The sequence below is a fragment of the Lissotriton helveticus genome, chromosome 3_2, assembly GCF_964261635.1.
Source record: "Lissotriton helveticus chromosome 3_2, aLisHel1.1, whole genome shotgun sequence".
Lineage (NCBI taxonomy): Eukaryota > Metazoa > Chordata > Amphibia > Caudata > Salamandridae > Lissotriton > Lissotriton helveticus.
In genome coordinates, this window is record NC_136062.1 from 30,933,930 (window position 1) to 30,946,951 (window position 13,022).

At 44.9% G+C, this 13,022-nt stretch overlaps 1 protein-coding gene across 1 annotated transcript in view; it reads right to left on the bottom strand.

The window, feature by feature from the left end:
• Positions 1–12,578, bottom strand: part of BLOC1S6 (biogenesis of lysosomal organelles complex 1 subunit 6) — a 176,292-nt gene extending 163,714 nt beyond the window's left edge. The window contains exon 1 of the mRNA XM_078684771.1: positions 12,420–12,578. Coding sequence (XP_078540897.1) covers positions 12,420–12,564 — 145 coding nt within the window. The 5' untranslated portion in view covers positions 12,565–12,578. The remainder of the gene's footprint in view (positions 1–12,419) is intronic.
• Between the last annotated feature and the right edge of the window lie 444 nt (positions 12,579–13,022).

Genomic DNA, 13,022 nt, shown 5'->3' on the forward strand with positions numbered 1-13,022 from the left:
AGGGTGTTTTCCAGAGAGGCACTCCATATTTCTGTGTAAAGTAAAACACACCAACGTTTTACACATAATTCAAAGAAGTTAGAAAAGACCATTCGTCAAAAGCAATACCAAAAGCTCAAACTTTAACAAAGGCGAAACCATTGCATTGTAAATGCTTGTTGTTTATAGTCTGGGAAGATGGAGATCCTATGGTTCTCGTACAAGAGACTGTGGGCCTCCGGGGACGCCCGAAGAAGGCAATCCTTGTCTCTATAGTTCAGAATGGGTGCCATCCTAGCATTTGGCGAGCCCCTGGCCTCAGGGGCACTATCAGAGAATGATACGCCCTTACGATGACAAATTGCAGAGACAAACCAGGAGGTTTCAGAACATTTCAAATCCATGTTCCACAAACTTCTCTGTCTCATCCCCCTCTGTACGCTCAGGGAAGCTCATAAGGCGAACATTGTTTTTACGGGATCTTCCCTCTGTGTCCTCGGCCTTGGCCTCCAGCGTTCCTGTCTTCGATGTGAGGGTAGCCACCTTCTTCTTAACCCCTTCCGTGCTCGTGACGGAACCACTCCGTCACGAGCCACGGATGCGCTGTGCTGGTGACGGAGTGGTTCCGTCACGGCGCGGCCGCCCCGCCCACGCTGCAGGAATACCACGCCTGCGCGGCCGTTCTAATGAGCGGGCGAGGACATGACGGAACCACTCCGTCACAAGCACAGCGCACCTGTGACTCGTGAGATAGTGGTTCCGTCACGAGCATGGCGGTGCCGCGCGGCCCCTCCCCCCCCCCCAGCACCGTGGCGGAATTACCGCCGCAGCCAAGGGGTTAAGGTAGGTCACTTTGGTTTAAAGATCCACAATGGCGTTCTCTGATGTGTTGACCTTATCAGACACCTTCCGCAGATCTGCACGCAGGAGCTTCTCTTCAATGGAGACTGATTCTATCTGTCCCTCTAAAGCTGTCTGGGAGCCCTGAATAGCCGCCATAAGATCCGCCAGGGAAGACTCCTCTGGTGATGGGGCCCTCCCTGCGTCACTACGCGAACTCCTGTGATGCACCCAGCACTCGACAGTAGACGTATGGGTGGCATATTGCACTATAGTATTCCCTTGAGAGGGTGGCCACGGTCTTCCTTTGCTCATGATGCAGACAGATATGAAGCGCTCGGGATAGAAAACGCAATAGAGGCCCACTGTACCTGCAAGGTGGTATCCACTTTACTCACACCCTGCAGGAGAGGCCGTGGAACCGAAGATTGACGTCCCTCGGAGCAGACTTGGGTATCCTGCGGGATGACCACCACCGACTGGCCAAGAGAGTCACGACAACGGAAAGATTGGTGGCAGATGTACCCTCCGACATGGCAAAGATGCGTGAATGCCTTACGCTCATGGAAGATAAAGTGCAAGCACCATGAAGTGTGAGTTGAAGACAACAAAAACAGACAGAGGAGAAATAATGTTCAGCTCGTTGGACTCTTAGAATGTATTGAGGGGGACAATATGCCGTCCTACTTGGAACAGTGGCTGCAAGAAGAAGCAGCCCCAGAGGGCCTGCCCTCGCTTTATACTCAGGAGAGGGTGCATGGAGTTCCAGCCCGGCCCTCCCCCTGCCGGGTGCATCGCCACGACCAGTCATGGCCAGCCTTCTGTATTATCAGGAGAGAGACCACATCCTTGGTCAGGCCACAGCCAGAGGGGGCATTAAACTAGACAAAAATAATGTTATGATTTTTCCTGACTTTACCAAGGAGGTCCAGAGGCAGTGTTCCATATTCCTGGATGCCACGCAACAACTGTGCCAGATGGGCCTGAATTATGCTATGCGGTCTCTGCCTGACTGCATATGGTGACCCTGGAGTGAGTGCAGTTCTTTTGCTCGCCGCAGGAGGTATGGGAGTGGATTCAGACACCTAAAGGCTGGTCCCAGCCTGGAGACCCCGGCGCAGATGCCCAATCAGAAACCATTGAGGCGCAGAGGCCGGTGAAGTGGGCCCCATCGGATGCAGAAGCCCAATGGGAAGCAGCAGAAATTGGTGGTGGGGGCGGCGGCAATGAGTGGCAGTGTACAGAGGGCACCTCTTCCATGGTCATTGGTGAAGTACCAGATTCAGATCTGACCCAGGGTGCCAGTTCCTCTGAGTGCTCAGACAATGAACTTTCAAAGGTCACTCCTGGCACAGCTGATGAATTCATTTGAAGTCAGCGATGTATTGCAGAATATATAATGTGTGGGGGCACTGCATTCTAATTTCTTGACACAATTCTTTTTTTCTTACATTATTTATCAGCCCCAAGGGTAGTCCTACTTTACTCCTCCCTAAGTCGAGCAGGGGGAGGGTTTCGAGCGGTTTCTGGGATGGGCCTTTCCCCTGTTAATTTTCTTTCCTTACAGTTTTTGTGGGTGCTCCCACAAATGCCTGTGCATTGGGTGAATGTTAGTATGGGAGGTAATAGACTGCTTGTCCTGGGGTGTGGTGGAAGTTGGGGCGTTAATTGGTTGTTTGTTACAGGTAGATTCTTGAGCCGTACCCAAGATTTCGACTCTGCCTTTCATTCGATCAGTGGAGCATACTACAGAGGGGATGTTTGTCTGGATGGTGCCACCAGCCCTTCTATCGTCCTTGCCAATGGCGACCACCATATATTACAAAATCCTCTCCTGGAATATCAGGGGGATCCATACCATGGCAAAGAGACTTAAAGTCTTTTCATATCTTAGCAAATGAGGGGTCCGAATCGTGCTACTCCAGGAGACATCTTCTCGCAAGGGAAGGAGCCGCGCTTCAGTGCAGGTGGAGGGGGCAGGCGTACTTTACTACCTATTCGGCCTAAGCGAGACGGGGGGTGGTAAGGAAATGGGCAGTGGTCCCTTTCCAACATGTGGGACATCTTATAGACCCAGGGGGCTGGTACGTCTAGACGGACGAGATATCAATACAGGTAGTGTATACAGGCTGAATGTTGATCAAGTTGCATTCTTTGTTGAGCTTTCTAGGAAACTGCCCTCCCCCTACCCCCCCTCCAAAAGGTGAGCTCAGTTATCCTGGGGGTAACTATAACTCTGTGACAGATCCTCTCATTGATCATCCTTCATTACAAGATTCCCCAACTATGCGATTGGCCGGCACCTGCTTGGCATGGCGGGTAAATTGGGACTGATAGACTCATGGTGCATGCACCACCTGAGAGAAAAGGACTATTCATTTTTCTCTAATTTACATGACTTACATGTACGCTTTGATGTTCCCCTACGTACACCTGATCTCCATGTATTGATCTAGTCCAAGGAGTATCTCTCCATGACCATCTCTGATCATAACCCCCTGCTGGCAAGCCTGGATTGGGAAAAAGGTTAGCTCTGCATTCCAACCTGGAGACTTAAGCTGAAGGCGTTGGAGGACGCTGTCTTCTGAGATACTGTGGGGACTGGTATCAGCCACAACTTTGAAGATAACACTGGTTCCATGTCCACTCCCCAAGTGGAGTGGGATGCCTTAAAACAGTGATTAGAGGACGGTGCATCTCCGAATCGATTGGGGTCCGGCAGACTTTGTTGTTAGAAGTCTTGGAGACTGAAGAGGCCTTGCACGCTATAGAAAAGCACCAACCAGATCATCCAGAACTACAACTTGACCTTTAAGTAATTAAAGGAAAAGTTGCAGAACAGGTAGAGCGACTGTGTAGTTTTGATTAGAAGAACTACATGGTGAGGGACCATGAGGAAAGGGAGCACACTGGCTCGCTCTCGGCGTGGTTCGTTTACCCAGCAAAATGTGACTCAGTCATAGCTGAACTAGACTCTGAACAGGGCTCTAAACTCCACCGCTAGGAGGACATTAATTGGGGATTTTATGGCTATGACACTGCTGTGCATCACAGGTCTACTATTTGCTCCCCAGCTGATGTAGAGGCATTTTTTTTTTTTAAACCCGGACGCTCCCAACACTCACCCCAGAGGATGCCAATGTGCTGGGTGGGGATATTACACTTCCAAAGATCCAAGCAGTGATAAAGTCTATGGCTACGAACAAAACACCTGGCTCACACATGCTTCCGGTTGAGATGCACTCTGCATTTGATAATACTTTGGCCCCCAGGCTCTATATCTAAAAGGCCGCTAGATATATGTGCTTACTGCCATCCTTCACATGGGAAGCCCCGACAGTGCCACTGCTCAAGCCTGGAAAACTAGCCTAAGACAAGAAAACTTAACGACCGTTCTGGATGAAGAACTCAGATTACAAAATCCTCAGTAGGATTTTGGCACCTCGCCTTCTGCACCCTATGACCAACCTCATACATGTCGACCAGTTGAGACTATTTCAGGACTGCAACACAGCACTCAACATCCGTAGGTTCATTACACTGCTTTCGGAGGACACGTACGACAAGAGACAGTCGTTGCAGTGGGCATTGTAAAGACCTTTGACCTCCTAGAATGGGCCTTCCTCTATGGTCTAAAGAATTACCTTGACCTGGACCAGGGTTTTGTATCCTGGACCCAATTGTTCTATACTGAAACCTCGGCCAGAGTGAGGGCAGGTCAAGTTATCTCGAATGGCTACAGAGTGGAGTGTGGAACTAGACATTGTTGCCCTCTGTCACCTTTATTTTTTGCTCTGCCGATGGAGCCTGGCTAGTTATGCCAGGGCCAGTACTGCTTTTCGGGGCATAACTATTGGAGTTCAGACGCATTATATCACCTTATATGCAGACGGCCTTTTGATCTTTTTGCATGACACAGGGAGGGCACTGATTGGAGCTAGACATCTGCTGGAATGATTTGACTCCCTATCTGGCTTGCGCATTAACTGGCAGAAGTCCTGCGTTTCACGACAATGGCGGCCAGGGACCCACTGGCAGAACTTGGAGGGGTGCACTGGGAATACAGATGTTTGACCTTCCTTGGGGTTCAGGTATATCATGACGCTATAGACCTTTTGAAAGGCAATGTGGGGTAGGCTATTTGGACACTTCACTCTAGCATTCCGTTTTGGAAAACACTTCCCTTACCGGTTTCAGACAAAGTGGCATTATTGAGGATTGTATCGCTCCCCTGCCTTCTATTTTTTTTTGTGTTGCTACTGGTGTGGATCTCCAGGGAGAATTTCCAGGTCACTAACACACTAATCGCAGGCTTTATATGGGGCTTAGGCCGTAGGAGAGTGGCTCTAACAGCACTCCAGCAGTTGCAGGAGGAGGGTGGGTTAGCTGTTTCCGACTTTGAAGCTTATTACATACTGGCACAGCTACAGTGGAAGGCGGACAGACTCGATCCCGGAAGGGCATTGAGCCCTTTTGTGCCGGATTTTACTAGTTTGGTGGTGCTCGGGTTTCCCCTTCCTCGTCCAGACCACACCATGAAATTTAAGGTTTTGCGTCTGTACTGGACACGTAGTGTGCAGAGAGTACGAGTGAAGTCCCCATATTCCCCCGATTTCCCGATGGGTTGCCTTGATATGCTCACATATGGAGGGGATTGACGAAGTCTGACAGATTGGGTGGCGGCATATGCAACAACAGTGGGTACCCTCTTTGCCGAGGAGACGCTCTTTCCTTTGAAGAGTTTCACTCACGATATGACCTACCACAGGGCCATTTCCTTCTTCATGGTAAGGTAACCACGGCAGTTCGCAGGCACTGGAGGAAGGGCATGGCATCACAACTGTCGGCAAAGTGTTGGCAATACTTGGTCACCTCGTCGGGGATCTTTGAAGCAGTTGCATGGCTTTACGAAACACTGAGGGGAGATGTACTACTACCCCCTAGATAAACTTATAACCAGCTGGTTGGAAGATCTAGATTTGCCCATACCAGAGAAGGACCCAGGATCCATTTTAGGACTCGTACCCAAAGTCTCCCAAAACACACAGTTCAAGCTCATTCATTTTTCTGTGCTCCATAGTGCGTACCTCACCCCTGGGCGGATTAACCAACACAATGCAATTGAGGAAGCTACAAGACTGTGGTGCCGGGAGGTGGGGGCTGAGTTTCTCCATATGCTTTGGGAATGTCTGTAGCTCCAAAATTACTGGGAGGTGATTATTGGGGTTTTGGACGAGCTTACTGAGCGGGAGGTCCCATGTACTCCTGGTTATTGTCTCCTGAGCTGGTTCCCCCATACCACTAAGAATAAAATCACAAGCAGGTTCTAAGATTTAGCTTTTCTCATAGCTAAGAGAGAATTTTTAGGAATTGGAAGGCCCCAAGAGGGCCCCGAGTGGTGGTCTGGAAAAAAGAATTGCTGCGCTGGGCAGGTTATGAGAGGCGTTGATGCATGAACTCCAGGATGCTGATCCCCCCTTACCCTGAAGTGTTGCTGGGTGACCCCTAATGATTCTAGGAGTAGGGGATGCCAGAGCACCACTGTGAGGAGGTTTATGGGGAGCCTGACATGATAGTACACCCTGAGGTTTTTGTGGCGCTTCATACTTACTTAGCCAAACTTGTTTTGAGATGTATAAATGCATGCAGACTGTCTGTATTATGTCTCTGAGCAAACTGAGTCTGTGCCATGTTTTTTATTTCCCAAGCTTGCAGTGTTGGTGATATGCATAACTATATGGAATAAATAATAAGGCACAGGCATAGGAGTCTCAGAAAGAAGAAGGCTGTACAGAGACACAGCTCAGAGTCGGTGCACTGTTGAACATGACTGTGTTAGCACAATGAAGACAGATCTTTTGGCTTTGTCGATGTTTGATGGCTAGGCTGGTACTCGAAGACTGCACTGAATGTAGTTGTATTATATACATTTGAAACGTAACTTTCTTTATAGACATACATCTAAAGGTAAGGTTTCACGAGATATAAACGTTCAGTGCTTCGATAAAAAGCTATTGAATTCTTACATTTTCTAATATAATTATAACATTTATAGAATATTTGTGACCACATTAAAGAATCTTCGATGTGTGCGCTATAGGGTGCACTGACAATGACAAACTGAAAATAAAATCATCGAAAAGCAGCTTCTATGCATTTTGTACCATGTCTTCAAAGGAAACATTTTACTAAAATTGACTCACAGTCCAAATGGCCCAAAACATTATATAGGGAAAAGTAGGCCTGTGCACCAGCTCCCAATTGTAACAGTGTCCAGAAGTGGGGAGTTTTCCCATGGAATTCATTATCAGAGGCACAGTTCTGCCCTCATCGTTGTTTTGGGACCAACTGACATCCTCCCACGTAAATAAATACTTAAAAAGGTATGCATTTAAGTAGCAACATTTAGTACTGATACTTGTGCAAGCACCAGTATGGACATTGACTGACAAGTTATCGATTAAATTCCCAACGGTGCACGCCCCGTATTGCCCTATGGTTTTTTAAGTTTATCTTTATTTTGCATAGTTAATTAAAACCATTGCAATAAAATATTCCAAAATTAATAAAACATCCATGTTTAAAACCAATAAAAAGTCAAAGAGTGAAAAATCCATTACAATTTAAAATGATAGTTCAGTGGTGCTGATTAGAGACGAACATTTATTCACTGGATGCTGGAAAGTGCATATCTCAGTTTTCGCTTGCTCTCGCCCAGCTTACCCGTTTGTCGTGTTTTCCACATAGACTCTGCTTGTTGCACAATTTGTCCCTCTGCTGCTGATGGACACCCTTGATAAAGTTCCGCTAAGTCCTTTTGCCCGTCTACTGGTCAGCTTGGGTCGGCGGGTTTTGTAGAGCATTTTACAGTATTTTTGGCATTCTCCGTTCAACCACCATCAGAAATTTTACAAATCTGCAATTTAGTTTAGTATTGGACGGGTTTAAGCAGGCCAGCACTGCTTGCCTTCTGGTGCGGATGCCTTTCTGCTTGAATGGTTCTTTAAGGTACTGTTGCCGTGCTTGGTACAGCTCTTCACATAGGCAGATTACATGAAGGATGTCGCCATTGTTGGAGTTACACAGCCTGCAAGTATCTTGTCATTTGTCCTCAGCCATGGAGGTAGGTGCTTAGTGCATGGAGGAATCCCCAGTCTGTGCCTGAAGAAGTTCATTTTTATGGCTTTGGGATAACCCTGATTAAAGTATGTTTGTGGAGTTAGTGATTTGAAGGACTTGAGGGTCATCCATGCACGAGATCTTTTTGAGAAAAATCGGCTTATCCTCCAGTAAGGAGAGTGATTTTACATTTTTCCAGGCTCATTTTTTGAAGTTGGGATGACCAAGTTGTGCATCCCAAAGATCAGAGAGTTTAGTGGCTTCCAAGGCTAGCCAAAGGTGGTTTCTCGCCTCAGAAAAAACCCTGTGTTCTATGTCGGGCCACAGCAGATGGCTTAGCGTGTTTTGAGTGGCGCTTCTTATATTGTGCCAACAGATGATGTATGCTCCGTACCTGGCTCTAGGCCTGGAGGGATTTTGCTAAAGATTAGGGTATCAGGTAGTCGCAACTTAGCAGCAGATTTTCTGACATACATCAATGGAGTACACAGAAGAAAAGGAGTTGAGTCACCTATTCTAACAATGAATAGCCCAGCTATCGTAAAGGCATACTACGGAAAATGTATGGTAAATGATAAAAGACTTAGACAAATAAAAGAATATGTCATGAAGAGGTGGCCAACCAAAATATGAAATAGGGATTTTCTGTAAAGTGAGGAATGAATAAATATAAATGAAGATAATGCTTTTAGAAATGACAAATGAATACCTCCCACAGGGTAATGGGACAAACATCTCTGATCTTGCCCAGGAGGAGCAGCAGAGCAAGAATGTCATACTAGTTCCGAAGAATCGTTTCCTTCATTAAACAAAAATTGAAGGACTACACAAGTAGTGCTATTAGCGATAAGAATAAAGTGCATCGCAAAACACATTTATTTCTTGTGTTGGTTCCTCATAAACTGTGTGGCAAGAAAGCACTTGTTATAATATGTCCCATATACCATCCTTGAGCCAACATAAAGTAAAGTAAAGTAAAGTCCACATTTGTAAAGCGCACAATCACCCGTAAGGGTCTCTAGGCGCTGGGGGGCCGTCGGGAAGATTAAGCGAGCTATTGCCCAGAGTCACATGGTGCTGGGCTGACCTGCCGCCGGAGCCGGGGATCGAACCGTGGTCCCCAGATTCCAGCGTCAGTCGCCCTGGCCGCGGCGCCACACCTCTTCCACTTAGGATTCATATTGGCATTTCATTGACTATCAGTCCCATTGGATTGTATCTAAATCTGTAAATCTGATCAATATAAGTGTGCTAATAAACTTTATGAAAGAACACTTTCTTTGTGGAAGGTATCCTCACAAGTCTAGCCATGGCAAATGGTGTTAAATTGACATATAACAAAATTAAGTAATTCTTATCCAAGTTATCCATTGTACATCTCAAAACAATCTTGTATTGTCCTAAAGCAAATCTTTTAGGAGAAAAAACTAACCACAGGATAAAAGACTTTATTCTTATACCATGCATTAATGGGTATTATGTAGAGAAGTCTGTACAAGAAATGTTATGGTCAAGTCATACCACAACAAATTCAGTAATGGGGTCCCTCTATCCATAATTGATAGGAAACTTTGTACTAAACCGTGTCCCAATTGGCTGAATGGTGTTAAACCAGTTTGGGTTGACAGAAAAATCCTAAATGACAAGATTACGTTTTACCAACGAGAATACAAAGAGAGGCACGGTGTTTGAGACACCCATGCAAATTATCCACTTAGATGTAATCTTGTAACGATGGAGAATGGCCAGGCCAGGAGTATGATGAAACTAATCAAATGCCCTACTTTATCAAGCGTTAAGCAGCATAAATTCATGTTTGAAAGAATGAGCGATAAAGAATTGAAAGATGAAAGAGGATCTAAGAGACAACTATGTGCACCCAGATAGCACATGAGGTAAACTGTTTTCTTTAAGGAGGAAATGTGTTATAATTTATCTGTTACTAACGTTACTATTATCCGTTAGGTTTCTCCCAATTTAGGTGCATTTATATATACTAACATTTAAATATATTCATTAGCAATAGTATCCCCCTATCCCATTCCCCACCTATCTATCTTCATTATTGGTGTATCCTCTTCCTATTCACAGCTTAGAATGCTGCTGTGAAAAAAGCTGAGAAAATCAACTGAATAAAGGACTCTTATCTACACATTCTTCTTCATTACTTCAGTGCTCAACTTTGTTGTCAAAAATGTTATACAAGTATTTGCATAATGCAAAAAAATGGACCAACAGCTTGAAATTGTCTTAACTTTGAACATTAGCGCCTTAGGGAGATTGGGAATGGCTAATATATGCTTGGTGACGTTTTTTTATCATAGTGATACCAAAGGGGATGATGTCACAAACATCCAAAAGGTGGTCATGAGAGATGTTTCTGGTCAAAAAATTACCTCTCTGTCAAGTTTTGCACTTACTTGGCTGAAAGACGTCTGGTATAGTGTCCCTGGTTATAAGGGCACTTGTTCAAGTCATAGCTCCTCAGACATCTAGTCAAATGAGAGAGAATATCCGAATTGTCTTAACGAGAGCCTGAAGGAATTTCTGATGTAGGAGAACCCTGGGGTGAACAAGAAGGGAGGAAGGCCCTCAGAATTGCTGTAGAAGTGACTTTTTTTCTTTATCATTCTTTATCAGATAAAGGCTGATTCAGACCTGTTGCAACCAAAAGGATAAGTGGTGGTTAGTAAATAGCTCACATCATCAAGTGGTGCAGGCCGAATGACCTGGTCACAAGTTTGAACATGCACCACACGACACAAGGCCACGTAACACAGTAGCGCAAAAAAAAGATGCTCAAACAGCATCAGATTACCATCTCAGGCAAGATGCAGAGATTAGATGAGCCAAACATGCTACCCGGGCACAACCTTTTGAATAGCCGAGATCTAGGGAAAAGAGGGCAACTTTAATAAGTGCATATCCAAACAACATTTTTAATAGGTTATTGACTATTGTCACCCTTCCCCCCCCCATAGTGTGCTACAAGATCCTCCCACCTCTAATACTCTATGGGGCACAATGGACTCGCTATGTATCAACACTGATCTACGTTTATTTTCCATTTTTTTATATTTTCTTAGCTTTACAAGTGGAAGTGGAGCGAACCCAGTAAAAAACTACTACCCCACCCCCTTTTATAATGGTTAGGAAGGGGCACGTAATATCCTCGATGAAACATGATTGTTAGAATACATTTTTCCAAGAACAAGGACAATTATAATTATGAACAATGGCTATTTCGCATCTCAAAACCGGGAATGTAATTCTACAGAACACACTTCCTTAGTACGATACTGCACTTCTGGGTCACGCATGGGGCTTGATGTATTAACGTTGCTTTCACAAAAAAGTGGTCTCAAATTGTACAACCGAGTTTTGTCAATGAAATTTGATTTTGAGAAGCAGATATGTACTATTAGGTCAGTTCATACAAACACCATTCACAGGGGGTCACAGAATGATCTGCCTAATTAAAAATCATTAAGTATGTAACAGTTTCTCAAAGGCCTTTGCGAATCAGTCATCACCTACTTTGAGTAGTGGTAATTCGACAATGGTCTGTTATCGGAATTAAGGTCGAAAACATCTGCTACAGCGGTTACGCCCCTTTCATGTCGTTTCCAAATCGCGACTCTGTATGGGTAGCGTAGCGTAACCCATGTTCCAACTCGTAAAACAGGTTTTGGTATTTAACAAATAGGCATGTTGCATTCGCAAACCCTGCGATTTTCCAAATCGTTGGGCTTGCAATCACAACATCCTTTAGCTCATCAGCCCCTTGGTATCAATATGCAAACCATGTTTGCTGATGGACTAAACTATGACATCCTACAAACTTATAAAAAAAAGATCGTATGAATGAAAAACAAACAGCATTACAGAGGTCGAGTATTTACTTGGTCGATTTCAGATAGATTAGACTAGCCAGAAAAAGACAGCCGAAATCTCAAGCTGACTGGTCACAAATTCAGCTTCATCAGTGCAGTTTTCTTTGCATTATGTAAACCATAATTCTGTTATTTATATTAGCAAACGAAGACTACAAGTGTTGTATTGTACTGAAGCATAAAATAAACCAAACGGAAAAAAACAGGAGCAAACAGAAGACAGTGCAGATATGCCCATAATCACTAATTACATGCATTCCGTACTGGGACACAAATAGAAAACATTCATATCATTGTGCAAACCTACGTTGAATGAAACCTTTCAGATAAATACTCCTTCCCTGGTGCCTCGATTATTCACAGGGACATGCTAATAGGCTCAGAGGAAGGAGACTGGTCCCACATTAAAACCAGCTGTACTGAGTGAAGGAGAAAAGGCTGCTCTACAAACTATTGAACTTCAAGACACAGTGCTGTGAAAGGATCGGTAGAAGCGTGAGCACTCACAACACTGTAAAGGAAGCACTAAAAACCGGGACGTGCATTTATTTCTGCAGCTACAGGGGCGCCAGGATTGCCCAAGCTTACCTTCAGAATTATTCATGTGATGCGGAGCTGCCTTGTCTAATTTGAAATCATCATTTTGTAATTCTGGCTCCATGAATAACGAACGTCTCCCCGTTGCAGAAGTGAAACTTACTTCCCGATGCGGTGATGCGTCGAAGCTTCCCATTGGTCATTAAGCGTAGCTGTCCAATTGGCTGTCAACTTCTTGCTCCTAAAGCTTCCGCATGATTGTTTGTATTGGAGCAACTCAGCATTTTAGTTGCTGCCCGTGAATTCGTACTATCGGAATCTTTTGATAATACAATTCTGAATGTATTTTCCACGTCATGTTAACGCTTTAGCGTATTTGAATGGTAAAAAGTGTGAAAACCAAACAATAAACTTTCACGCTTTGATTGATTGTTACATATTTTGCTGAAGCAAAAACCTTAGTTCAGACTGTGTGATTTGATTTCATCATGGCGTTTTTTATTCGTATTTTGTACCACACGAACGTGACAAGCAGATGCCACTGGCTGGTAGTCGCATTCGCGCTCCTCATCCATTGCATTTCTTTCCTCATCCGCTCCTTTTCCCTACTCTCATTTTAAGCTTCTTGTTCCAAATTGTCCTCCTTTCATGCTC